This window comes from Corvus cornix, chromosome 17 (genome assembly GCF_000738735.6).
Source record: "Corvus cornix cornix isolate S_Up_H32 chromosome 17, ASM73873v5, whole genome shotgun sequence".
NCBI classification, from domain to species: domain Eukaryota; kingdom Metazoa; phylum Chordata; class Aves; order Passeriformes; family Corvidae; genus Corvus; species Corvus cornix.
In genome coordinates this window covers 5795765-5822848 of record NC_046346.1, presented here as the reverse complement: position 1 = coordinate 5822848, position 27084 = coordinate 5795765, and the positions used below count along the sequence as shown (strand labels likewise).

The 27084-nt window shown below is 47.0% G+C and overlaps 2 protein-coding genes across 4 annotated transcripts; one reads left to right on the top strand and one right to left on the bottom strand.

Moving 5' to 3' along the window:
• Positions 1-1543: 1543 nt before the first annotated feature.
• CIZ1 (CDKN1A interacting zinc finger protein 1) lies at positions 1544-22140 on the top strand. 3 transcript variants are annotated; one of them, XM_039561559.1, is made up of 17 exons: positions 1544-1839; positions 2163-2290; positions 4199-4314; positions 6765-6931; positions 7914-8049; positions 8964-9024; positions 11858-11937; positions 12288-12367; positions 13298-13480; positions 13807-13937; positions 14348-14432; positions 16252-16365; positions 16706-16885; positions 17470-17539; positions 18627-18748; positions 21406-21605; positions 21701-22140. In XM_039561559.1, the coding sequence occupies exons 1-17, from the start codon at positions 1561-1563 to the stop codon at positions 21741-21743; spliced, it is 2175 nt and encodes a 724-aa protein (XP_039417493.1). In that variant the 5' UTR covers positions 1544-1560; the 3' UTR covers positions 21744-22140. The 3 variants fall into 3 exon arrangements, with proteins under 3 accessions (XP_039417493.1, XP_039417492.1, XP_039417491.1); XM_039561558.1 differs by having other exon boundaries at positions 21406-21616; XM_039561557.1 differs by having other exon boundaries at positions 21406-22140.
• BBLN (bublin coiled coil protein) lies at positions 22032-26746 on the bottom strand. The gene is made up of 2 exons (XM_010397688.3): positions 26618-26746; positions 22032-23628 (listed from the first exon to the last, which is right to left on the bottom strand). Exons 1-2 carry the CDS (start codon positions 26694-26696, stop codon positions 23435-23437), a joined length of 273 nt encoding a protein of 90 aa, XP_010395990.1. The 5' UTR covers positions 26697-26746; the 3' UTR covers positions 22032-23434.
• Positions 26747-27084: the final 338 nt, after the last annotated feature.

Here is a 27084-nt window from a genome sequence, read left to right as displayed (position 1 = left end):
ATTACCTGAATCTGGAGCTTTCTTTTCTGGATTCAATTAAACCCTCTCTGGTAGGTGTGATGTTCACATTTGTACATAAAGGCATATCTGAAATCAGCCTTTGGGTTGCAGGATGATGGAGCAGCACATCTTTGCTTCCTACAAGCCCTAGTCCTGTTGTGTTGTGCAGGCACAGGACTAAATCCATGTCCAGATTTGTGTTCAATGCAGTAGATCTATGGACTATTTATAAACTCAAAAATGTTGTTTATTTAATGATTTCTATGTAGGACCTCAGAGAGAAAAGCCCAGTCTATGAGGGGAGCCTCTAGACGATGTCAGAACATAAAATCTAACAGTAAAGAAAGGCTTGGTTACCTGCATGTTTCACTAGCATGGTGTTTTGTAGATTTCCAAATGTTACATACAAAGAATACTTACAAGAGCTTTAGTTGTAGAATTAAGAACAGAGGACATCGATTTCAGATTTGCATTTATCTATACAGCCTGAATTCTGCCTTTCCCAAGTCTGGCTAATTTATGGACTGGGATTGTAGGATTAACCCTTTCCCCCACTGCTGCAAGCCAGCCAGGCCAGTGGCTGCTCTAACAGCATGATTACAGGAGCAGAGGATGAACTATGCAAAATTATTTTAAAAGACTCCGTGCATGGTTTTTTGCTCTGTGTGTGTTCCCTAGGATGACATTTAAGTTTTCATGCTTAACAGGACAACATTTTCTCTGTGCAGACAGCCATAAAGGACTCTGGACATGAACAGAGCCCATCATTGATTAATATGGATGATCATCTCGAAATTGATTATTGTAAAATCAGGATGGTATAAAAAGGCCCAAAGGAAAAAATCAACATATGCTGCTGCACTGAAAATTATTAACAATAACTGTATAAAACCAGTAACTGTCTGTGTTCAGCTTACAATGCTTTCAGGTAAAAATTGATTCCAAGGACTTTAATGAATCAAGTAGTCTTTATTGGCATGAATAAAAAGACTATAAAGTAAATTATTTCAGGATGGATTCTCTGGAATAGCAAGGAGCAGAAATGCATCTTTATCCTTGTAAGATTTAGCTTAGCATAAGAAGAAATTATAGTCACAGTACATTTTCATAGAGAGCCTGTATGTGCTGAAAAACCTTAAAATTAATTTTGCTATGAAAAACAGGTCCTGCAGGAAAGGTTTTGCTGCAAACTCACCCCCCGCCAAAAAAAAAAAAAAAAAAAAGGGGATGGACTTGCTGGGGAAGTCATTTCAGTCTACAGCACAGAGCAATATTGCAAAAGTCCGTTTGTTTTCTGCCAGGTTCTCATTATAGGCTTGCCAAGATGTGACCACAGCAAATAGCCAGAGGCTGCTTTGGGATTTTTCCATCTTCTCTGTGAGATGGTTACCAAAGATTCCCCTGGACTATTAAAAAAAAAAAAAAAAAAGGCCCCCCCCAAAAAAAAAAAAAAAAAACCCCACAAAAAAAAAAACCAACGAGCAGAAAGCCCACGCTGTTGGAGCCCATCTGCTCCTCCTGTGCAGTAGTTTATTCCATTCCCTGCCCAGCCCTGGGCAGATGGTGTCCATTCCCTCCCAGCCCTCTCGAGGGACAGGGGACCTCAATGCCGCCTCTGCGCAGGGAATGAGGGATGGAGGTGCTAGGGGCAGGGGCGACCTGAGAGGAAGCTGCGGGGGTGATCCCCAGACCCGCGGGGCGGCCGTGTCCTGCAGCCCTGCCCAAGGAGCTGCCTCCCGCCTGGGCTGGGCCGTGGAGCGGGGCCGGGCAGGTGTTTGTTGTCCCCGGTGGGAAGATGGAGGCAGCGGGCGGGAAGCGGTGATCACCGCGGGCTGCGCCGTGAGTGCCGGCAGGGCGAGGAGGCGAAGGAACGGGAAGTGGCTGCGGGTCCTGGCGCGGCCCCGCCGCGGGGAGCGGGACGGGCTGCGGGCGCCGCGGGCAGGGGAGGGTGGGAGCGGGTTTTGGGAGGTGGGGTTTGGAAACCTCTTCCACAGGCTGCTGCTTGCGATGACCCCGGGGGGAAGGAGGAGGCGGCAGAGGGGGATCGGCTCAGTGAATGAATGGGCGGCAGCGGCGGTGGTTCCTCTGCTCAATGGCTGCTGGGCTGATACGCGCCAGACCCGCAGCCGGTGCCTCCCTCGCCCTCCCGTATTTTGTCTCAGGCTCGCCTTGCTCGGGGCTCCCCAGACATGTTCAACCAGCAGCAGTTCCAGCAGCAGCTGCTGCAGCTCCAGCACCTCCTCCAACAGCAGCAGCAGCACCACCACCCTCCGGCGCAGCAGGGAGGCCGGTAAGCGCCGCTACGCGAGGCCGGGGATTCGAGGCCTGTCCCGGGGGACCGCTCTCCTCCACCTCCCTGCGCTCCGTCCCTCCTCGCCGCGGCGGGGCTGGTGCGGGGCTGGTGCGGGGCTGCCGGCCCCTGGCGGGGAAGGCGACAAAGGGAGGCGGGCGGGAGTTGGGGGGCGCGGGCCTCGATCGGGGCAGAGCCTGGAGGCACCGAGGGGGCCGGGGGTGTGCGAGGGAGGGCGGCGGCCCCTGTGGGGACTTGCCGTGTCCCCTCAGCGCTCCGGGGATCCCTGTCCGCCCTCTGGGGCTGGAGTCCCCGAGAGCCCATGGGTGACCCGGGCAGCCTGTGTAGGAGCGGTGGGTGGGTGGATGCTCCGAGCCGAGCGTCGCCCCTCAGGGCGGGCAGGGCAGCCGGGGCTCAGGGAAAACGCCTTCTCCTGCAGAAACACAGCACACAGCGGAGCCACCCTCAGTAGACAAGAGCACTTTATTGTTTTATTGTTGAACTTAAACTGTTTATTTATTTTCTTTCTCTGGCTGCGTCTGCTGGTCTGGGTGTGATGATTAAACTTATTTCTGCAGTGGCACCAGCGCTTAGGCTGTGGCTGAGCACGGTGGGGCAGGGAGGGGACGGAGAAAATAATGTTTTGTTTGTGAAAGGAGAAGGACATTTGCCAGAAAATAGCCACGGTTTTCCTAAAAAATGCAAGATGTAAAACAACTTAGATAGGAGCAGCTGTCCCCGATGAGCTGAGATTTGTAGAACCAACAGAAATTCTCCAAAATTATGCGTTTATTTGCAGTTACTGTTATCTTTAAAGTCTTATTCTTTGCAAATTCGAAGCAATGGTATGTGAATTTAAGAAGAAAGTTAATTTGTTATTTAAGGAATTATTGTATTATTTTATCCTTATAAGGCATTTGTCTCTGAGGTAAACGTGGGAATTTTTCTGTTTTACTAGAAATATGAACCTGCAAATCTTTTTACCATTTTTATATGTTTTATACTATAAAAAAAGCTGCACTTAAAATGCCAGTAAGGGGCTGGCTGCTAGGTAGCACGGCTGCATCTTACACCTTTAAAAGTATGATTTTTGTGGTATAAATATCTCGCCTCAGAGACTGGAACAATCTAGAGCAGCAAATGTGAAGATGAGCTGCTGTGAATTCTGTTAAAAGGGTTGGGTTTTTTTTGTCAGAGTGGATATTTCAATCCATGTTGGTACCTCTTTTCAGCCCTGACAGATTTAGCTGTGTCAGCAGCGTACATAGAGGTGGGCCTGACCTTGCAATCGCCTGAAGAAGTGCTTGCCAGTTTCTTCAGACTTTTCTTTCACGTCTGCTCCACCCTCCTTAGAACTGGAGAGTTCTCTGCTGCTTCTTCCTCCTCGTGTTTTAAATATGAAGGCCGTGGTTTATTTTTCCATCTGGTTCTTGCAGTTAGGGGGCACCATTGACAGTTCTGACCTGTCTGGCTCCGTGTGGGAGGTGTTGATTTTGGGAAAATGAGCTCTAAGCCACTGTGAAAACTCCCTGTTTTTTAGAACTTCTGTTTCGTTGTCGTGTTAAATGTAGCTGCTGATCTAGATCACTCATTTCTCCTGACGGGTGCTGCATAATTCTGTAGAACCGCAGTCAGCTCCTGGGCTTTTTTTATGCTGCTTGGGAGGCTCTATGTGGGCTTGGTGCTAAGGAGTTGTCTCTGACCTCAAATTCTTTGATAGACAATCTGACAGCTTTGGAAATTCTAGGAGAGTGGAGGAAAGAGGATACAGTGCCAGTGCATGGTGTCTTTTCATGCATGCATATGAGCATTTCAGCTGTTTGCTCCTCTGTTTTATGCTTGCTAGGTGCCTGGAATGGAAGGGTACAGTTTTTATTGGATTCTCATGATAGATGCCTTCTTTTCCAGGGGTTTGCCGCCACCGCAGCAGCAACAGATGCTGAGCTTACGGGCAACAAATCAGCCGTCGCTGCTCAATGCCAATCCTATGCTTCAGCGGGCCTTACTCATGCAGCAGATGCAAGGTACTGTCGTTATGGGAAACGCTTACTTACTGGAGTTATTTAATCATCCTCTTGGACTGAAACCATACCATGGTTATTTCCTGCTGAACCAGTGCAGTTCTTGTACTTGGCAGTTCCATTTGTTGTCTTCTTTTTTTTTTTTTTTCCCCTCTTTAAATTAGTCCATAGTCCTCAGAACAGAGGTTCTTCAGTTGTTGAAAATCACATGTGCCCAACTGTTCACAACTGGGAATAGCACTAGGAGGTATCAGGTTAGATACTAAATACATGCCTTCCCTTTTAGGCTTGATGGAGCAAGTATTTTTTCATCAATATATTTAGATAAAATACTGAGATTTTGATTATTTGTTTGTCTTTTTTGGTTGCAAGGTTAAGGCCACTTATTTAATTATCTGTTACATACACACTAACCTTGTTTGCAGTAGATACTCGTCTTTGTCCAAACTTAGTGCAGTACGAACAAATAAAGTATATTGAGGTAGAAGATGGTTTTGGTGTCAATTGTATTGTGAAATTTTGATTCCCTGAAATGACTGTAATTTCTGTGGTGGGTAATATCTCTGTCTTTCCATTATTGTGTTTCCACAAGTGGATTTTCCTTTTCTTTTTGATTTCAAAACAAATTTATGAAACTGCCTTAATAATAGCATTAGTAATGTAAAGATAATAGGAATAAAGCTACGTTGTTATTTTTTGCTTGTGTCTTAACCTGACAGTTCTTTTCAACACAGAAAATCAGTACCTGGGATAGTTTTCAAGTGCCTAGTCTAGATTAATGCCTGCAATTTCTACCTTGCCTGTGAATCATGCCCAGATGTGAAGACAAAAGACTTATTCTGCATGTCGTTAACTCTCCTTTTGTTCTCTCTTGCCCATTTAACAAGAGGGCTCTCTAGTGACTCCAGTGGCTCTCCACAGATCTCTCTCAGGTTGTAGGGAAAGTAACAGTGAGAAAGGACAAGCCATGCTCTGAAGATTAGCATACATACATTGTTAACAGGAAAAAGTGTGACTCCAGCCTTCAATCAGCCATGCTCCTTCTAGATACGTTTGCTGTCAGCTGACCTTTTTCTCTGAATGTTTTATTGAGAAGTTGTATTTAAATAGTGTACCAAGGACCTGGGGCTAATTAGATAGAGCAGGATGAGAGATGTTAATGAACACTTTACACACACTTTGTCTTAGTGTTGCTCCTCTTCACCTCTCCATGGAGTTGTGACTTCTCTCAATAACCTACCTCAGGTAGCTACAGCTAACATGGAATATGGTTGCTAGTGTCCGGTGTGGCCCATTTTAGTGATGTGAATTTTTTGGCCATTCAGGTTTGGGTTACATGTAAGAATACCTGATGCATTTCTGTCCCTGGGGAGCATCAGCATAAATAATTCGTTGGCTGTGCGTGGCTTCTGCAGTGGGAATAGGAAAAGATAAATACTTCAAATTGAAATGGATGTGTGGTTCTCTAAACGTACCAAACCGAGACCAGAAGATGATTTCTTGTGTTAGATTTTCTTTTTTTAAATACAGCTATGCCCTTTTACAGTAATGGATTATTTATGGGAAATAATAATATATTAGATTGCTTTTGAAGACAAAGGGAGTACTTCCTATTGTGTTGCAGGCTTGTAACACTGTAACTTGGTTTTTCAGATGTTGGGTGCCTGTCTTCAAACTTCCCTGCCCTGTTTTGACAGCTGCTAAAAGGCTGGAGTACGCACTAATTCAAGTGAGAGAGAAAAAAATGGCAGTTTAAGTCCAGGTTCCCTGAATGATGGATGGCCTCTGAGGGTATAGCTGAGGCATCTGGGCCCCTCCATTCCCTCACCCCTGAAATGGGGATGACAAGGACTGTCTTCATAAGAAATTTTGGTTAATAGTCTGTGGATGCTGAAAAGAACTGTTCAGAAAGCAGAGCATTATAATTGGAAATGGCAGAGTCTCAAGTATCAGAGTTGAGGTTGACACGTTGAGCTTGCATGACAACCAGGTGGCAGAGAGGACTGTGGGATTTTTTTTTAAAAGTTCAATGTTGTTTTAAATGAAATGCTGTTACTGGCTTGTGTTAAAGAGCTCCGTGCTATGGTGTAAGCAATCAGCTGCACAAATGTGGGATGAATTTTCCTTTTTTACAAAGAGTTTTTGTAAAACGAGACCTTGTTTGTTGCAAACACGAGTGCTAGTGTGCTCAGATCAAATAATTGCTCTAATGATCTCTAGCCTGGAGTGACAATTATAATTAAATAGCTTGAGCCATAGTAATGGTTGCTATCACATCAAATCATTCTGTGTGCTGAAGAAGGTAGAGCACAGAGCGCCCATACAGTGCCCAGTGAAGGACAGGGTCATGTGTAGAGGAGCCCTTCCCCTCTACCTGCTGCTTGTTCAGGTGGAAGATTTTCTCTCTCCTTTGCACAGCACAGGGTGGTGAAACGCTGTGTTTGCATTTATAGGAAACCTGCGTGGATTTAACATGACAGCACCAGCACTGCAGCAGTTCTTCCCTCAGGCTACAAGACATTCCCTCCTGGGACCACCACCTGTTGGGGTCTCCTTAAAGCCAACTCGGCTGGGCTTCCCCAGTCTCCCCTTCCAGCGGCAGAACCGGACCTTTCGCAAGGTGGGATTGTGGTTTCCAACTGCTGGGGAGCTTTGTGCTCCTTCTACACTTGAAGCTGTTGACTGTATTGTGGGTGGAGTACAAAGGAGAAGGGAGAGAGCCTTGCAAAGAAAATAATGTTTTGTGCCATGCTGCTGACACAGAAATGCAGAAATCATTCCATCCGAAAGGCTTTTGTGGTCCATATTTACATTTATAATGCAAAGGTTTCTTGTCATTACTTGCCCGAGAGAGAATTCCCCATTATAGAACTGTTTAAACCTAAGATGTAAAAGGAGCCTTTAGAAGTATCAGCTTAAAAGTAATTACAACAGAAGAAATCCTGGCTAAGTGCTTTGCTGTTCCAAAGCAGTTTGTTGGTCCCAAAAGACTTGCTCCTACTGTGGACACTGCCTCTTTGGGCTGTTCTCACACTTTTTAAGATCAGGCTCATTGTGGATTGTCCTTGTGGAGTTTGTAAAATCTACAATTCTTGTTTTGTAAAAGCCTTTCTGACTTTCCATCGTGAAGACCTCTTTTGTATCCTGGAAATGGTGCTTGGGTTGTTCCTCCTCTTAGATTAGCTTTCACATATTTCATCCCACTCTCTCAAAAAGATGTGGTGGATAAGGTGAACTCACACTCTTGGACTGTCCTCCAGAGTCAAAAGAAGGGGGATTATTTTGGACTATCCTTTTCCCTACCCATGCACCTCTTGCCAAAGTTCCTCTAACAGGACCCTACCCTCTGCAAGCAGCTGGATTTCCTACAGCTGCTGCTTAAAGCACTGGGAGATGTCCTGGGCTGCCTGTGGAACTGAAATGCCTCACTCTCTTTGACCATGTAAACTTGCCTTGGGTGGGGTAGTCTGTTGTAAACCATCTATTCCTTTCCATTATTACGTGCTGGAATTCCTGTTCCTGTCCCAGAGTAAAACTCTGGTGCCTTAGGCAGCGTGTGTTAAGGACCAAGAGCTGGATGCAACTCTCTCTGCCCATTGCAGGACTTCCAGAGGGTCCCTGACAGGAAGCGGGAACTAGATCCTGGTTCTTCATCTCAGACACAAGGTGATGAGAAAATGGAAATGCCAGAGGGAATGCAAGCAGGGTCAGAGCAGAACAATTCCTCACCATCCACAGGTAGGGGGCAGCCTGTAGTGAAACAACGGCTTGAAAATACGATAAATTTCTCTTGACTAGTCCTGCAGCAAAAACTCGAGATGATTTTAGTCTTAATCAGCTACATTTCTCTCTAATTGTAAATACTTAAACTGCCTGTGATAACCCTCTGCTGTGTGCTTCATGTACCACTTTTACGTGAATATTTGTGATTTTTTTTATGAGCCTGCTCCGTTTCTCTTGCATAGAAGCCTCTCAGAAGTCACTTTTACACTGAGCTCTGTTTAGGATGGGGGGAAAAAAAGAAAACTGGTGTGAAATTAAAGCTTCCATGTTGCCTTACCCATGCTGAAGTCAACATCTCATGCAGCCAAACACATCAAGAACCAGTTATAATCAGCATGCTAAGGAAAAGATGAGTTGGAAGTCCTGGTGCCCCAGTTGTCAGAACAGAAACTGCTGGCACTGAATATCTTAATGTCAGCTACAACACAGATGTGGGAATGTCATTTCTGACTGAAGAGTGTGCGATTTAAAACTGCAGGCTTTGATGAGGCTGTGACCAGGGAATATGCAGTGGTGAAAACTGCCTTATTAACTGGTTGCTGTCAGGTAGATGTGGCACCTTGGCTTATTATTAATGTTCCCATGATCATGGCTCTTGTCACTTAGGCACAGGACTGAGACCCATTTAGTAGATATGAACATAGATTTCTTTTTTTGACCAACACTTCATACAGTGACATTGCAATAAAATTCAAATATTTGATGTCGTTATCTAACCTTGTCAGAGCAGCTCATAAATTCAGAATAAGCAAGTATTTAGTATTACTTGCTCTGACAGAGCCTCATTGGCATTTGCCATTCAGTTATGGAGCATGTTCAAGGTGGCATGGTCTGTTTTGCTAAAGAAATCTCCTTCTGTGTTCCTGCAGAGCCAAGAACTCCAACAGAGTCTGTGTTGAACACTGAGCCTGCAGCAAAAAGACTGAAGAGGTATTTATTGAATGGGGTATTGACATAGTTACTGAGTTTAGAATTATTGTCTAATTTTATTTTCTCATAATTAGGGCTGTGTACTCTACTGGCCTGATGTCTAGCATGTGAGAGGTATTTCAGATGCTTGTGAACCATTCAGAAAATCTTGTGGTGCTTACTGAGATACCGGGTGTTGTGGGTCTCTGCTAGGAGTGATCCAATTATGAGAATGAAAAATGAGAGATGCAGCTCATCTAAATGTGCAACAAAGCTGAGTTTGCTTGTGTATTCTCCTGCCAGGATCCTTGTAAGAAGCATAGAGGTTCTTTTCCATCCTGGTGTATTTCTCTAAGTTTCTTCCTTGAATGTCAAAAAAGTGAAATGAGCAGAAAGGGAAAGCCTTGGAATATGTTAGGTTACAGTAAGTGTAGGAGAGGGTAATTTATTTTGAGAAATGATAAAGGAAAGGGAATCAGTACTCCCTAATATCCAAGCCTGTATCCATGGGCGTTGAGTTGCATATCCCTTCTGCAAAGGTTGCCTTGCCAGTATCTCTGTGTGTTGGGTAAAAATAGACAAAGGCAATCCTATTATCCCCCAGGGACGCGCGGCAGGCTGGCTTTGGCAGGTCCATCCCGGCTCTCCCGGCCTTCCGAGGGTGCGGCAGGGACAGGCAGGGCTGCATTGCCATCTAGTGGGAAGGCACCTCGCAGAGCTCCCGGTGCCATCTGCACCGGGCTGCTCCTCTCCCAGAACTGTCACCCTTGGCTTGTGTGGAGGGAGAAGAGGAAAGAGTGAATACAGATTTCTGTAGGCACTGACTTGAGAATTCTCCAGCATATGTTAACGACGATGAGTCAGGACTCCTGGGTCCTCTTACCTTCCCTGTTAGGCATTCACCGCCTGCTTTTGGACAAGTTTCCTCACTTCACTGTTTCCCATCTGTAGTTTACAGATTAATGGATGGCTTTAGGGGGGATATTCCAGGATTACATGATCAAGGTAATATCTGAACATCAAAGTAAAACATTAAAGAGTGATAAATATTATGTGCTCAGGAACCATTGTGAGTTATGGACTCTGATTAACAAGAAAGTGAATAAATTCAATTAAAGCCAGGTTGAATACATTTGAGTGTGTGCTTTGTTAATCTGTTTGCCAAAGCTAATTTAATTTTAATTACATTAATATTTAGCAGGGTATTAATCAAAGTCCTGTTACATGCACTGAAAACAAGAATCAAGTCTGAGGAATGACAGCTCTCACTGCAGCAAGCCAGCTATTAGGAAAATTCTTTCCTAAGCAGCAGTTAGGGACTGCCAGATTTGATGCATATATTATAGCTGCTATTTACCTAGAATAGATTATTCCTTAGCTTTTTTTTTAAGTGTTTCTTGTATCTTTCAATGAACAGATGATGGATCTGTGAAAAAAACAGTTTACTGTTCTCATACTGCCCTTCACAGATGACAAGGGCATTCCCCTCATCTATATCATAAACTTGTGTCTCATGCTTCATTGTTCCATTTCCATTTAGCCGGGAATACCAGCCTCCTTCTTCATTTCAGGTTTTTCCCACTTCTGCCTTTGCTCCTATGTACCATCTGTACACCTGGAACAACATCCTCATTCCAGTGCAGAAAGCACTCGTCATCTTCAAATCCTCCTTGAACACCCACTTCTAGCATGGCGTGACAAGTATCCATAGAATACCATTTCCTCTTTAAATCATGCTCGTGGTGGCTTTTGCTCCCTTAGATTGCTCCTTAGGTTTGCAGTTCAGGCTGAAAACCCTTACCCTGAGTGCTGGCCCCAGCTGTGTATGGTATGGTACCATTAGCATTGAGCCTGATGGCAGCACCCAACAAATAATGTTAATGCCAGTCACTCTTGTTTAATTCGTGTTTGCAGTGCCCAAACCCTGCTGCATATTTATAGCCATGTAACCCAGTTACATTATCACTTATCAATCTGATAAATTATGCGGGGTGTGTGTGTTTGGATAACGGGATGCTGTACCTGTGCTATCAGCTGTCCTGCTTGTGCAGAAGGTGCTGCTCCCTGTTGGCAGAAGGACACCAGCAGGTGGGAATTGTAGCTGCCCTCAGAGCAGACAGTCAAGTCATGGTGGAAAGTTAGTCCTGATAGAAAAATGGGGGATGGAGAAAGAGACTGCAAAGAACACTTTGTGCCCTCTGGAAGTCAGACATTTATTCTCAATAGTACCCTCAGGAGCACTTTTCTCCTTAGCAGATCACCAATACCAAATAAAACAAAGCAAGGCCCTTTTGATTTGCATCTTGTAGAGTTTCACTTCCCCCACAAGCAGAGCTGTAGGGACTCTGAAATGAAACACGACTGGTATGAATAGAACAGGCAGCTGTGCTGAAATCCCTGTAAAGGCACCATGGAGAACTTCTTCTGTTCTGATAGGTCTCTTCTCTCATGCGTAGAGCAGTCAGGAGCACTGTCCAGATGTTGCAATTTCCCTACAGGTCACCAGTCACGACAGGAGAGAGCTCTCAGAGCTCTTACTAAGAATATTTCTTGTATGAACTTAATTCCCTTCAGGCTTCTTGCAGGAGAGGGCAGCTAACCAAAAAATCAGTTGTAACCTTCTTGTCCAGATTATTTGGCTGCTGTTTCTGAATCCATTCTAGAACACCCACTCTACATTATTTTTGTTTATTTCTGCCAAATTCTTGCCTGAAACGCCACTTCCAGTAGCTTATTCATTTGGGGGTTTAATGGAGAGTGTGGTAGGTTAGACCCTAGCCTGTCCCTTGGTGTGCCTTTTGAAACTCTTGTCTGTAACATGGCAGTTAAGATTATTTTCTTGATATCCTTGAAGTGTGACCGGGGAGTCTGCGTTAGAGGATGCCACAGACAGCAAGAAAACAGGAGTCTCGTGCACCCATGTCCAAGCTGATGGTGAGTTGCTGAAGCCTGTGATTTGAACTTTCAAGGCACTCCTTGCTGGAACTGCACCTGTAGGTCCCGTGGGTCTACAGAAGTGTTCTTCCTCCAGTTGTACAGGATGGGGAAAGGAGGATAAAATCTAGGAACCAAATCCAAACTCTGTCCTCTAGTATCTGTTGCCTGCCAAAAGCAAATGATTGGATGTTTCCATCTTTATTAAGGATAAAGGAGAAAGGTTTGTGAACTGGCTTACGGCCAACAGTGCTGTTAGGAAAACTCCCTGACTTCACTCACCTGCTGCTTTGTTTTTCCTGTCATTGCTGTTTTGATTTAAGGCTGCTAAAAGGACTCTCTCTTCTTAGGTACAGACAATGCAAAGGAGTACACAGCTGAAGATCTCTCTAGAGAGAGGAAATTCTCTGAGGAACCGAAGGCTCCTGAGGTGAGCAGACACTGCTCTATGCAGGGGTGGTGCAGAACATACAACCTCCCCCTCCATCCTGGAGAAGCCCGTTGCCACGGGGAACCAGCTGGCACCCATGTCTGGAGCTCTGTCTCCTGCTGTAAGCTGTTGTCCCTGGCAATAAGGCATAATACGTCTGCAATTAGTGCGCAGTCTGCTCTGACTTGCAGCTTTTGTACCTCTGCTGGCCTGTTCCTTACCCAGCGCTGCCTGTGGATGGGGCGTTCGTTAAGATTTCTGTATTCAGCTGGAAAGATGGAAAGCTGAATTGAAAGAGTTACTTAAAGCTCTACGTGTGGAGGGCCATAGCTAAATACATCTTTCATATTGCTGAAGAGCAAGTGTAAAAAGATGCAGGTGGTGTTAAAAGGTGCAACCTGAGAGTCTTTTGCATGAAATACATGGCCCCCATGCTGGATGTTAAATCAGGACCTTAGGCTGTGTAAAGCTGTGAGCAGACAAAAATTTAACCTCAGGTGTGAACCAGATTTGACAGTCTTCCATAATTGGATGTGATCAAATGTATCATCCTGCCCATGTCTGAGTTCCTGACTCATTCAGGTGTTGTGCTGAGTAGGCTTTAGTTTTGCAGTGGAGAAAGCTGATTGCATCCCTTAGCAACAATTGTTTGTGGCTCCAGTCCCCAGAGACTGGATCATACAATGGCTGCAGAGGCTGCAGAAACAACCATCTGTGATAATAGTGCCAGTGCTACGACACAGGGATTGCTGATTTAGCAGCTTTTGGAGGAGTGTGTATGAGAGCCCTTCTGATCAGCCTCCTGTGGGTTCAAGCTTAAGTGCATTTTCCTAAAGGGTAAAGAGCTTAGGTGACATACAAAAAGCAGGTGTAATTTTTAGAGTCTTCTACTGAGAGATTGAACTTAATGTTGACTCCTTCTTTTGGCAGATGTTGAGCTCTGGAGGTTCACTGAAGGTGACTATTCAGCAGAGCAGTGAGAGCAGAGCTATCAGTACAACAGCTCTGAAACCAGGGCACTGGGCCTGCGACGTGGGCACAGCTGATCCCAACCCGGAATCGGTCCTTAAATTCTACTGTTACATCTGCAAAACCAATTGCTGCAGTCAGCAGGTAAAAATGCACAGGTCTGACAGGTGGTCAAGAGTTAGGAATTAGATGGCTGGCTGCCAAGGGGACTTGTTAGCAGGGCGTCATGCTTTAGGAACAAGGAACATAAGAAATTATGACAAGCATGCAGATAAAATAAACCTCTCCTGAGAGCTGGCAAGCAACCTGCTAGAGAGAGAATGTGGGTGGATCCACAGGCAGCCATGCTCTTAAGCTTTTATATTTCATTGTTAAGCAGCAGTCAAAAGAAAGGAAAGTATAGCTCATACCTGTTATTTTCTATGTTTTGAATACATTTAAAAGGATTTTTCTCCTAACCTCTCTTTCAGAATTTCCAATCCCACATGGCTGGAATTCAGCACCAGCAGCGACTTGGGGAGATTCAGCACATGAGCAATGTTTGTTTTGTTTCACTACTGCCCATGGTGAAACAGCAGAAGGTGCTAGCAGAAAAAGATGGGTAAGTGTTGGTCTGCACTAGAAAATTCAGTTGTGGCCCTACATGGGTTCTAAAATTCTTCACTGCACAAGGGTGCCTCTGAGTTTTAGGTAAGGTACAAACCCCCTCTGGTTTCAAGGGCCTTAATCTTCTTCAAGTAACTTTCTATCTTGCTGAAGGATACCAGAGTTGACTTTGACCTGTGTAGTTTTTAATACAGTAGATTAAGTCGGAGACCTGTTTCATCAGGTGCATTTCTGTCAGCATGAGCTAAAGCATCCTATAAATGGGTGAGAAGGAGAGAAGATAAATCCAAGCCTGTAAAGATAGGAATTGTGAAGGAAAGAATGCCAGGGACAGATTGCTAACTGCAGTATTCCATGGAGAATGTAAAAAGGTGTGACTTACAGCTCTACCTGTTGTCACTTCAGAGAGACCCAGCAGCGATGGTGTAACACGTGCCAGGTGCATTTCACAGGGGACCTCATCAAACATCGCAGGACCCAGGAACATAAGGTAACAGCTGTAGCATGGACTTCATTTTGCACTGACCTTTTGTGTGGGGATTAAGTGGAAGTGTGTAGCATATCCTGCTCCCCAAGCAGAAAAGGAAAAGTGACTGAAGTGGAGGGATGCTGTTGTGTTTTGACACTGGCCAAATGCCAGGCACCCACGAAAGCCGCTCGCTCACCCTCCCCTGCTACAACTGGGCAGAGGAGAGAAAAAAAAATTAACAAAAGGTTCATGAGTTGAGGTAAGGACCAGGAGAAAACACTCCAAAGGCAAAACAAGCTCAGCTTAGAGGTACAAAATAAATTTATTACTAACAGAGTCAGAGGAGGATAATGAGAACTAAAATAAGCCCTTAAAATATCTTTTTCCCCCAGCCCCTTCCTCCTTCCTACCAACAGCACAGGCAGACAAGGTATGGGGGTTTGGTCAGTTCATCACCCAAGATTTTATTCCGCTGCTCTGGGAGAGGAGTCATTCCCCTGTGAGACCATGGGGTCCCTCCCATGGGAGACAGTTCTCCATGAACTTCTCCAGCATGGGTCCACTCTTACAAGCAGCAGTTTTCCCAAAACTGCTGCAACATGAGTCCCTCCCACAGACAAACACTCCTCCTGAAACTGCTGCACCGTGGGTCGCTCTTCCACAGGGTGCAGTCCTCCAAAGCCAGGCTGCTCCAGCCTGGAAGCAGGGCACTCTCTCTCCACCAGGTCTCCCACTGGATCACAGCCTCCAGACATCCATCCACTCTGGTGTGGGCACCTCCCCCAGGGGCTGCGGGTGGATCTCTGCATCCCCCGTGGATCCCCAGGGGCTGTGGGTGGATCTCTGCATCCCCCGTGGATCCCCAGGGGCTGTGGATGGATCTCTGCATCCCCCATGGATCCCCAGGGGCTGCGGGTGGATCTCTGCATCCCCTGTGGATCCCCAGGGGCTGCGGGTGGATCTCTGCATCCCCCAGGGATCCCCAGGGGCTGCAGGGGCACAGCTGCTCCCCCATGGTCTCACCACAGCCTGCAGAGGAATCTCGGCTCCGGTGCCTAGAGCACCTCCTCCTCCTTCTTCTTCACTGACCTTGGCGTCTCCATGTTGTTTCCCTCACATGTTCTCCCCTCCTTCTCTTCTCTAGCTAGAGAAAAACTGTGTCACTCACTTATTGATTTTCTTCTTAAATATATTAGCACAGAGGCATTACCATCATCTCTAATTGGCCCAGCCTTGGCCAGCAGCATGTCCATCTTCAGAGCCATCAGGGATTGGCTCTGCCAGACATGGTGGAAGTTTCTAGCAGCTTCTCACAGAAGCCACCTCTGTGGCCCCCCCACAACCAAAAACTACACCGAGCAAAACCAACACAGATGCACATAAAGTTCTGCCAGTAACACCCTCCCTAAGGGCACTGCAGTGCTGCCTCCTGCCTCTGGCATTGTTGGAGCTTCCAGTTCTCATGATGTGTCAGTATGGCCTGAGGCACCTCTAGTGTGTAATTCTTGACTTTTCTTCAGAAATACAGCTTATCATACTGACCTAATCAATTGAATGGAGGAATTGGTGGGCAGCCTCTTCAAGCTAAACTTTAGGCAGGCCAGCATATTTATTGACTTTTAGGGAAGAAATGCCAGAACATCTATTTTAAGACACACTTGTTTTTACTCTGCATGTTTTTCATCTTTTTGGTGGATAAGAGTTAGGGAGTCCTTTCTGCTGAAAAGACTGTTTTCTTTGTGGTCTCCCAGGATGTGGGGCTGACTTTGTTTCAAGATTCATCTGCATTCCTCCGAAGCAGTGCCTCTTGTGACTTACGGAATTGTCCCTCTTTCCTTAGCTGGCCAAACGCTCACTTCGTCCTTTCTGCACTGTCTGCAGCCGCCACTTCAAGACCCCTCGCAAGTTCGTGGAGCATATGAAATCCCCTGAGCACAAACAGAAAGCCAAAGAGGTAATACTGCCTGGGTGGAGAGCTGTGCAGGTATGGAGGCAGCTACACTGTAGAGCAGGATAACTTTCTGCTTCCCTGACTACTGCAGGGCTGAAAGGAAGATGTGCAGTTCTTCCACCCTGTTTTAATTTTCATGTTTTGCTGAGCTTCAGTTGTTAGCACTTAAAGAAGTTGAGTGAAAAAGGGAGAAGGTGTTGGATGTGTCTAGAAGCGAGAGAGCTTTATGCCTCTCTTGCGGTCCCTTCTGCTCATCACATACAATCTGTCCTCAGCCTGGACTCTTCCTTGGTTAAATGGTGAGTGCAAAGTTGACCCAATCTTTCTTTTCTGTACCTTACAGGTTAGGCTAGGAGAGAAGGAGTTGGGGAGCCCAGAAGATTCAGAGGAGTTGATCACTGTGGATGCTGTTGGCTGTTTTGAAGATGATGATGAGGAAGAGGAGGAGGAAGAGGGAGGACCTGGTGAGGAGGAAGACCCTGATGTAGTGCTGACAGAGAATGAGGATTCTGCTGCCAAGCAGGTATGCTATGCAAAAGAGGAAGGAATGACCTATCTGAGAATCTGCTGTGGGATCCTATGACTTAATTGGTCTTGGCTAGTTGAGCTCAGGCTTTTAAGAATCTGCTCAACCTTGCACAGCAGCAGGGTGAGGACTCTAGGGTTCTTCCAGAGCACAGTGTGATGCAGAAGGGAGTCAGGCACTGCGTGGGATGCATGAAAGTGTTTCTGCTGTGCTGTACAGCTTTTGCTGTCTTCAGACATTAGCCTTGTTGAGGAGCACAAAGCAGTATTGACAGCAGTAGCTGGGTCTGATAGCAAATGTGTAGAGGTTTATCTTGATAAATATATTCCCAGTAGAGAGCAGTTACCAAGAAGGAGGTACATGGCTAAGCTACTTCAGGTGTGGAGTGCAAGTGGTGATTTTAACCCTTGTAATGAAGTCGTCTGCTGACATTGGGGTTTGCATCTGCCCCTGACCAGAGGCTGTGCAACTCTGTCTCTGGTATGTGAATCCTCTGTTTTGCTCCCAAGCTTACCAGAAAAGTGCAAGAGCCTGGGAATTGGCATAGATACAGTAGGCACTAATGTTCTTTTGGTTTCCAGACTGGGCTGAAGGAAGTGTCTTTGGAGGATTGCGAAGGAAGTGAGAAGTATTGTCCAGACACAGCTTATGGTAAGCAAGCAGAGTTAAGCACAAAGGGCCACAGAGCCTTCTCTGGCCACATGCTGTATCTGTAGTAGAGGACAGTCTCTACCTACTGTTATAATGACTTCTTGGGCCATGGTGCTCCAGCATCTGCATTGGACAGGGGCAGGTCACTGCTGCCTGGAGAAGAACCTCTCCTGAGAGCAGGATGTTTCTTTATTACTGTGTGATAAAACATAATGATGTGATTGATGTTTGTCAACTGCCTTTTGCTTTGAAGAAGGATGAGAACCAGATACATTTCTAAGGTAGCACATGGAACAAGCAGGGCAGGAGTGCTGAAGAAAGTAGGTAGCAAATGAGGGATGCTCTGGAAAGATGGAGTCAGAAAGCATTTTGATTGGAATGCTTTCCAACAGAAATGCAGCTTGCAGAGAGATACTGAGCAGCACTGACAGTATCAAACTCTGCTAGACCCAAACTGTGCATGTTCCCTCCGCTTCAGAACCCCCACGCTGTACCGAGCAGTTCCTCAGCCATGCTGCTGGCCTGGTGGGCAGTGGTGCCTCCAGATGGCTCTGTCTGGTCCCCACCCTGTAAGAGACTGACTTCAAACCCCTAATGGCCACTTGTGTTTGAGGAGGGCAGCTCTGCAGAGGCTGTTTTGTGCCCAAGGAGAGCTCTGTTTACACCAATCTTCCATATCGCTGTAACCTTCCACTATCGTGTGGCAGATGGAATAATGATTCATGCTGTGAATGTTCTCTGCGTGTTCCTCTTGCGCGCCTGCTGTCTTCTGCTTGGTTTGATCCCATTACATTAGATCACATGTTCTCTGTAGTTTTCCATTGTATTCTTTTCTCCCTTTTCCCCCCCTTAACGCTCTGTGTAGTTTCTTTGCTCTGGCAGCCAGATTTCTCTCTGAATATCAACCACAGTCATTCCATGGTAAGACAAGATATTCAGCAAGTCATCTTGCAAATCCCTGATTAACAGAAGCAAAGCTTTCAACCTCTCCCTTTTTACCCCCACCCCCCTTCTCTTTTAACATGCTTTCATTATTTGAGTTCCATTCAATGTGATCTGTGATTTCCCTTCCCCTCCCGTTTCGCAGGCCTGGATTTTCTGGTCCCCGTCGCAGGTTACCTCTGCAGGCTGTGTCACAAATTCTACCATAGCGACTCCGCTGCCCGGCTCGCACACTGCAAGTCCCTGATGCATTTTGAGAACTTTCAGGTTAGACCCTTTGGCGATTGCATGGCCTGGCATTTGTTACCCTCGTGCGTGTCTCTCCAGTGAATTCACCACGTTAGCTGTCTTGTCTCCAGCTCATTTCCATCATCCTTGGTGTCCATTGTGCCATAGCTTTCTCCTGGTGTGCTCTGTCTTTGTCTCCCTTGGCCCCTGTAGATCTAAAACCAGTCTAGTCCTGCTTCACAGCTACTGCTGCTGTCATCTTTTTACCCGTTTCTGGCTGGGAATCTTCCTCAGAGTGTCTGCTCTGTTTGCTGAACCTGTGGAGTCTGTCATTTAGACTAGGCCTCTTCTCTGTTAGATTACAGGTCAGTCAAGATGGGAAAGAGCAAGAGCGAGAGGCTGTTCCTTGTAAAGAAAGCTGGTGCATACGCATCTCCGGGTGTGATACTGCAGGAACAGCTCCTTTAGCCAAAACCGTGGGTGTGTTCACCCAGAAAGAGGCCTGGTAAAATCAGATACCTTAGAAATCTGAAATTTAACATTACAGACTCTTTATGTGATAGAATCTACAAGCTGGTGAGAGTTCATTTGTCCCCAGGGTCAGCCTGCAAGAGGAAGTCTGTCTGTCTGTCTGTCTGCTACCCTTTCCTAGAAGCTCCTTAGCACAAAGCTCTGCCAACTGATTCTGCTCCTTTGCTTTTCTGGTTCCACCTAAAGAAGCCATATTGCCCCTTGCTGCTTTTGTATCTAAAGCTTTTCCTACTGGGCTGGCCTGGAATCTGCCTCCATTGTTCTGTCCTTGTTGACTTGCCAGGGGGTGAGGGGCCTGGATCAGTGCTTGTGGAGGGTATGCAGGGCTTGCACTGTCTCTGCCCTATCCCGTGACCACTGCCTGGGCCCTCCTGTATGGGAGAGCACTATTCCCTGTCCTTGGCGAGGAGGGAGGCTCCCACATTGACTTTGTCCTCTGCCTGCACCCACAGTCTACTCCCAAAAACGCCTGTGCTTCTCTACCACCTTTTTAAATAGTGTTTAAAGAAACCCCCAAACACACATACACAGGCACACAGCCCTAAACCCCCCAAACTTCACGTTTTTCTTCTAGTCTTCAGATAGAAGAAACTATTCCTAGTCAGCCATCACTGCCTCCAGGAAGGGTGGGGTGCTTTAGAATTCTGCCAGCACTCAGAGCAGTGGATTTGGAATGGCAGGAGACCACAGCTGTTCCTTCACGGTTGCTCATCCTCTCCCACTCCTGCAGCTAGTCATTTCAGGAATGAAGGAATTGGCCTTGCTGTCTTCCTGGCTTGTTTTAGATCAGCATAGAGTGAAACTGCAGCAGCAGTCACTTATGTCACTCTTTTGGCCCACTTAGAGGTGAAATCAGATGCTCTTCAAATGCATGCCAGAGTGACCTGGGGAGTTCATGAGAAGAGTCCAGACTTACGTATCTGCAGGCAGATGACTATTATTCTTGGCTGCCTGGGTGCCTTGGGGTTGTCACAGTCTGAGCAACTGTCAGTTGCTGGGGCATTCTCAGCAGAGTAGCTCAGCAGAGGGTTTCACAGCAGAGAATTGTGTGCTGTTGAGACAGTTCACAGCATCACTGTGGACACCAGTTTGCATGCCTGCACCTGCTTTGGTTTGGGTACATTATGACTTGACTGATCTAATTCCAATGTGATTATGATATTGTTCATGTCCCACGATTTGAGGACAGAAGAAGAACAAGCCTGCAGCGATAAACTGATACAATGTAAAGCTGCCTGTCAGATGTGCTGTAATTCCACATTGCAGACTGGTGAAAGCCATTGCGCTTGAAATTTCCCTTAAATTGTCAGGTGTAATGCTAGTGCCAGTTCAAGGAACCCTTCAGCAAGCAGCTAAAAGGGAGTTGATGATGGAGGGAACTGCTGTGGGAAAGAATGAACTTCAGTTTGTTCCTTTAGGTCATGCTCTGTCTGGGCATTGAAGACTGAGTTCCTGCTATGTGTTAGCTAGCTATAGCGAGTTTGCGTGAAATCCAGTCTAGAACATGCCTAGTAGCAAATGTAATCTCTTTACAGACCTCTACTGGTTCATCGTGATAGTGAGTGCAAATGAGTAATTTTATTGATGATATGCTTACCTTTATTCTGTGGAAAACCTCAGTGACTTGTAATAAGATATAATTGATATCGTAGGCTTCCTGTCAACAGTTCAACTGACTGTGCAGATTGTATCAACAGAGTGAAGAAATACTAAGCTTTCAACTTAAGCCTTGCTTTGACTGATAAACATTAAATCACACCAGTAACTAAGGGCTGTGCAGAGCCTCACGTGCCCAGGGTACGTGTCCTGGCAGTAGCTGAAGTGAAGCTGTCACTTGCACTGTTGTATCTACAGAGTCCTGAGTCTGACTGAGATTAACAGTTGCCAGATCACAATTTCTGTCTCAGGAACCACAGGTCTGCCATGCACTCGCTCAGCGTTAAGTAATGCGAGAGGGACTTCAGTTTTTAATATCACTTTTCCTCACAGGAGCTGACCCTTCTCTGTTGAGAGCCTCAGCAGCCAGGCCAGGAGCTGCTGAGATCACTTGTACCCCAGCCACTCACCACTGTTTTTGTACAGGTGTTCCTGGACCAGCTGCTGCTTTGCTGCAGTGACAGGAGCTGAGCTGGGCTTCTCTCATGTTGGTTTGTTTGTATTTGTAGAGATACAAGGCATCGAGGCATCGTGCCACAACTGCCTACCCCGAGGCTCCTTTGCATTCCCAGGGCTCCAGCTCCCAATTGCTGGATGATCCAAAACAGTCTCTTGCTACAACAGCACATACCAGCAAGAAGATGAATGATGATCGTGGGATAGATAAGGAGGGCACAGAGCTGTCAGCCCTGCAAGAACAAACTTCAAGGTCTCTGGAGGGTAAGGGTGAGCTGGCCACCTCTGGGCCAGAGGGCAAGAGCCTGGCCAGTGTGACTGACGATGTGTGTGGTATCATGGTTGTAGAAGAAGAAAGTCTACAGGAAGAGAGCAAGTCCACTGCCACTAGTGCTGACTGCCAGTTCTCTGAGGAGAGCCACACCGCAGGGGAGTCATTGGGACGTGAGGAAGAAGGCAACACAGCCAGGCAGAGGGCAGGCACAGATGACCACCAGGATCCAGGGAGTGGAGGAGGCTTAGGACAGAACGAGGCAGCAGACGCAGGCCAGGAGGCAGGAGCAGAGCTTTCCTCCCTCGCCAAAGGTGAGACAGCCGGTCTCACCTCTGCTGGGTGCAGACGCTCTTCCAGGCGCAAACCCAGATAGAGTGGCCTTAAAGGAGAGCCCTTTACATATGATACTTGCTGGAAATGTTTATTTTCTGAGTCTTTTAATAGAGCAAAACCTTCAACTTTCCTGCTGTTTTTATTTTAAGAATAAATAAGCCTGGCTTTAGCGTGTCTAATACAGGACAGTGTTGGTTATTACTTGTACAGTTGGGATACAGCAGTTATGTGGCAAGACTGAGGCTTGGATTGTTGAACCTGAAAGAAGATGGTAATGGGATTTCCACAGGGGACAAACTTCATGGAGTGATGGATGCAGACTTAAGAATTCTTTGTAGTTCCTCATTTCCTTTCCAGGCAGAGAAAATGTTTTTCTCTTGGGAGACTCTGCCAAATTCTGCTTCTCAGAACACTTCCTCTCAAAGACACACACTGTTGGACAAGCAGTCTTGGACAAGTCCTAAGCTAGGCAAGAACATGCACCTTGGTCCTTTGTTAATACTACAAGGCTTAAATCCAATCTGTTCTCATAGTGGAGACTCTCAGGAACAAATTTTGTTTCAAACTGATTTTAATAAAACAGATTTCTTTTCAATAACCTCTTTAGCTTTCCAAAAAACTCCTTTAACTCTACATAAGTAGAACAGTAAGACTTGCTTCAAAAGTGCTGGCTCTAGGACATGCTGACAAGATCACAAGTTACAGACCAGACCTCTCGTGCCTTATCAGAATGTACATGGAGGGCTCTGCTCTCTATTGCGGATGCTGTTGGTGGGGGCTAACCAGGCTGCTCTGCCTCTCTCCACACCTCAGTCCTTAATGGCAGCTGAAGGAGTGGGGCAGCTCCCAGTTCCAGTGGTCAGAAATATCACCCTGGTAGCTTGTCTTATCTGCTTGGAATGGAGTGGAAGTGTCCAGTGATCTGGAACCATGTGCCAGTATTTCGTATGTCGCAGTTAATGTGACTAAGGGAGAAGCTGTAGCTTCAAGGCAGCAGCTGGCCTAGGCCCTCCCTCCTCTCCAAGGCTGTCACCAGAGTTATACTTAGGGACAAGCCTGGAGTCAGGACAGCCCCGTCTATCCCGTGCTTTCTGAGAGAAGGAGCTAGAGCCATAATACTCCTTGCGTGGATTTAAGGAAAAGAGAGCAGAGATAATTTTTCCACTTTATGAAGAGGGCCTGCCTGCAAATTACCTGCATGGCCTCAGATTTCCTACAGCCAGCTTTAACCAAGTGTGAGTACCAGGCTCATGCTGGGGAGCAGAAAGAACCAGCTCTCCTACACCCACCCTTGTGCTTCTGCACCTGTCTCACAGCTAAAAGAGAACAGAACATGGAGGTGTGAATGGCAGGATACAAACACAGAAAGGAACAAGTAACAGACACGAGGCACCTCTGCTATTCGAGTTTTACGTTAAATTGGTGACCGATAACTGTCCCCTTAGCAACACCAGCTGAGAATGTGTGGTCAGACTCTAGGCAGGAGGCTGGGATCCCTGCACATCAGCTCCCGTGTTCAGCTGCTTGCTCTGCTGCTGGAACTCCAGCCGGGTCTGGCGGTTGGACTCCAGCAGTTCCTTCAAGCAGATGTGTAGGTGATCATTCTTCTCCTCCAGGTGATCCAAGCAGGAGTTGATCTGGTCCAGCATGGAGTTTATTGCTGCATATTCTAAAAGCAAGGGAAATGAGAGACTGAACAATGTAAGTATATTGTCACTGCAGTCAGAGCAGGCAGCGAGAGCTCTGGCAAAACATGCCCACAGCATTTTGGCTGTGCCTTATTTGCCCCTGGGTGGGTCAAGTAAAATGCAACTGAATACTGCACATGCTGTGTTCCCTGATCAAATGAGGCCAATGGGAAGCTGAAGCACTGGTAATAAGATCTAAGGCAAGGTACCTGGGCAGTCCAAACCCACTGTGGGCACATCTGACAGCCTCGGATCTCACACACAAACAGCCAGCCATAGGCCGAGTGCTGACTGCAACAGTACCAGATAAATCCCAAAGACAAAGCAGCCTTTTTAGCTGCCTTTGGAATCATCTTTGGTGACAGTACAGGCATTTTCTCAGCATGCTGCAGTGTGTATTTTCTGTGAATTACCTGGATGAGGCTTCCAAGCTGGGATGTGCTTCACTAGGGCCTGGCTGGAGTCAGGCTGCCATAACAGTGCAACCATCATGGCTGTGGCAGGAGGAGGGGATGAGCTCAAAGGTGCTGGTAGTGGCATCATTATTTCCGTAAGAAGGTAAGTGTTGGGCACTGAGTTCGACCACAGGATTTTCATGCTCTATTAAGGGTTTGGGTACTTCAGATTAAACCTCACCAGATGATCCTGGCAGTTGGTTTGCTAGGTACAGTTTCTTATTCACAGCATTGGTGCAAGTGCAGCAGTTTGGCTCAGTACAATGGCATTTCACAGTGGTGTGTGTTAGCACTATTACTCAGCTGAAGAGTGCTGTGCTACTGCATGGAACACTTGCCTTTGGATTGCTCCAAGCAGTACTCACACAATCTTGAATAACAAAAACCCAAACTGAAAAGACGGACAAGAGAAACTGCTGAGGCTATTCAGGAACCCTGGGAGGCTGCAGGGGACCCCAGATGGAGGCAGTCCCATGTTCCTTTCTGAAGCCACACAGCTGGGTGAGTGCAGAAAGGCAGAGGTGGAGCTGTGACCTGTGGGCTGATGTTTGTGAGGATCATGGGCTGCAGGACAGGGAAGGATGCCTGTGTGGGTGGGACAAGCCCACACCTCACAGGCTGAGGCTCTTCTCCATCCAGCTGCTCTGAGCCCAGTGTGACACACACAGTGCCTGGAACACTGGGCTGAGCTGAAGGACACGGAGAGAGGAGGGAGGATGAGGATGTGTTCTGGGTACCCTATGGGGGTCAGGCTGTGCTGAAATCCCCCAGCCCAGCTCTGCCCCTATCTGCCAGGGTGTCCTGGTGCCCCAGCATACCAGGGCCAGGCACTGCCATTTCCAGCAGCTTTAAAAGAACTGTGAATATTTAAACATTGCAGTCATTTGCATTATTAATACCTAAGAAGTTTCATTATAAAAAAATAATTGTCCTCCTTTTCTTATAACCACTTTGGAGCCGTTCAGAGTGTTGCAGCCTTTAATTCTTTGGAGAATTGTGTAATGTTGCATTTGAGCTCATTACTAAAAGTTTGGCCTTGCAGGTATTACACAGAAGTGGCATTATGAGCAAGAGCACTGATGGTGTTCCTGCATTTAAAAATCAATCCTACAAACACATCCTTTCCAAAAAAGGTGGCAGTTATCAGTATTTTTCAAACGATCAGCATTTTTCAAGGTATGTGAGTTACAGCTCTTCAATTTGATACACCCTATTCCAGTGAAATGGTGAGCAAATCCCAAGCAGACATGGTAACTACTTCTGGCAAGGGACATTCATCAGCTTGGCAAGAAGTCTGTAATCACAGCAGAAGCTTAATTTTCTCAATGCCTAAAGCTCAAATGAAGGTTACATAATTTGTGCAGCTTTGGGAAATGAAAAAAAAATTAACCATTTAAAAAAAAAGCTGTAAAAACCTTTTATTTGTTTTCTGTTATTTGTGAGCTTGGTGGATTTTTGTGGAAACATAACCACATCCCTATTAGAAACATTGAGCAGGAGTATGGCAATTGCATTAGCTCCTCTACATTCTTACAAGAACAGTTGACAAAAATCAGGTTTCCTACTTGAGATGAAGGAAGAGATCCACAGCCTCAGCTCCACTAGACCAGGGAACAGCTGCAGCACTTTATGATCAGCTACTGCACACAAAGCCCAGTTAAGAAGCTGAACAACCCACTTAGGATCTAGATCAAATTTAGTGACTTCCTCCATCATATCCAGTGTGTCTCTTAGCTCTTCAAAAAATGTGAAATGCGAATCACTGTGATGATGCAAAACAGTGAATGCTCTTGGGGTGTTTCAGGGCAGAAATGACTGTCCTGTCACTGCAGGTAGATCCCAGACACAACTCCTAAAATCACCTGTGTGGGTCACATCTGGGAAACTGACTGTTTTTGGAAACAGCAGAACCCAACTCCACCATTTTCAACAGAAGAGTAGCAAAGTGCTCACTCTGAAAAAGTTCCAGTTCTAAGAGTGACCTCTACGTCATCTACACCTGCGCACTACTGCTCTGCTGTTGTCTCACTTTCTCCATGGGCTGGTTCTAACTGGACAGGGCAGTATCAGAAACTTCATACCCAGGAACTGCAGAAATGCCCTGAAGTGGAATTTGCCAAGCTACCTGCATTAAATTCCCTTTTTCCCTGCATGACTACTCCCAGATCTGCCCGCGTGATCTGCCCTGTGGTTTCGAAACCTGAACATCCTCCTTCCTCTCTGACATCCCCACCCCGTACACCAGCAAAGGCACAAAACAATTCTTTCGCAAGAAAAAAATCCACCCCAGGGCAACACATAGGAGCTGGGTGCCTCATGGCAGGGTGGGAATCAAATGCTGCAGCCCCTCAGGCCCGCTGCCGAGCAGCGGGTGCCTCGCCGGCGCTGAGCAGCGCTCCCGGCACAGCATCTGGACGCGTAGGGACACACCTGCGCTCTGCCATCCGCAGCCCGGGGGACCAGGCCAGCCCATCCTGCCCCGCGGGATCCCTTCCCGCCGCTCTCCCCCACGCACCTTCCTCCTCGAAGCTGTCCCCGCCGTCGTCGCCGCTGCCGCCGCCCAGCACGTGCGGGTCCCCGTTGGGCCCCGACATCCCGCCAGGCCCGCCCGCGTCTCGGCGCCGCCCGCACGGCGAGCCCGTGCACGCGCGGGGCCTCCAGCCAATGGGACGGCAAGGCGCCGCGCGCGTCACGCCGGCCGGCGCTGCAGTGAACTCTGTGGTTAGCGCGGAGGGCGCGGGACGGGAGGCGCGCGGGCGGGCGCGGCGAGCAGCGGTGGGCAGGGGGCCCTGCCACGTTCCCCGTTCCTCGCGGATTTTTTCCGAGCGCCTGCCCGGCGTGACTGCCTATGTCCTTGCCCTCCCCAGGTGTCCTCAGGCCCTCCCAGACTCCCCCGCTTAGGGGCCGCCATCAGTGCTTCTTTCCCAACACAAGTGATGCTCCGTGTGGATAAATCTGCAGCCTGCCCGTGCGGGCCATCCC

Bases quoted from the DNA above. Each gene is read 5' to 3' on its own strand.
- CIZ1 (XM_039561557.1), top strand. From the start codon at position 1,561: ATGGTGTCCATTCCCTCCCAGCCCTCTCGAGGGACAGGGGACCTCAAT. The intron at 13,481-13,806 runs GTAAAAATGCAC...CCTCTCTTTCAG, and splicing joins CCAATTGCTGCAGTCAGCAG to AATTTCCAATCCCACATGGC. The intron at 13,938-14,347 runs GTAAGTGTTGGT...TTGTCACTTCAG, and splicing joins GTGCTAGCAGAAAAAGATGG to AGAGACCCAGCAGCGATGGT.
- BBLN (XM_010397688.3), bottom strand. From the start codon at position 26,696: ATGTCGGGGCCCAACGGGGACCCGCACGTGCTGGGCGGCGGCAGCGGC. The intron at 23,629-26,617 runs GTGCGTGGGGGA...CCTTGCTTTTAG, and splicing joins GGACAGCTTCGAGGAGGAAG to AATATGCAGCAATAAACTCC.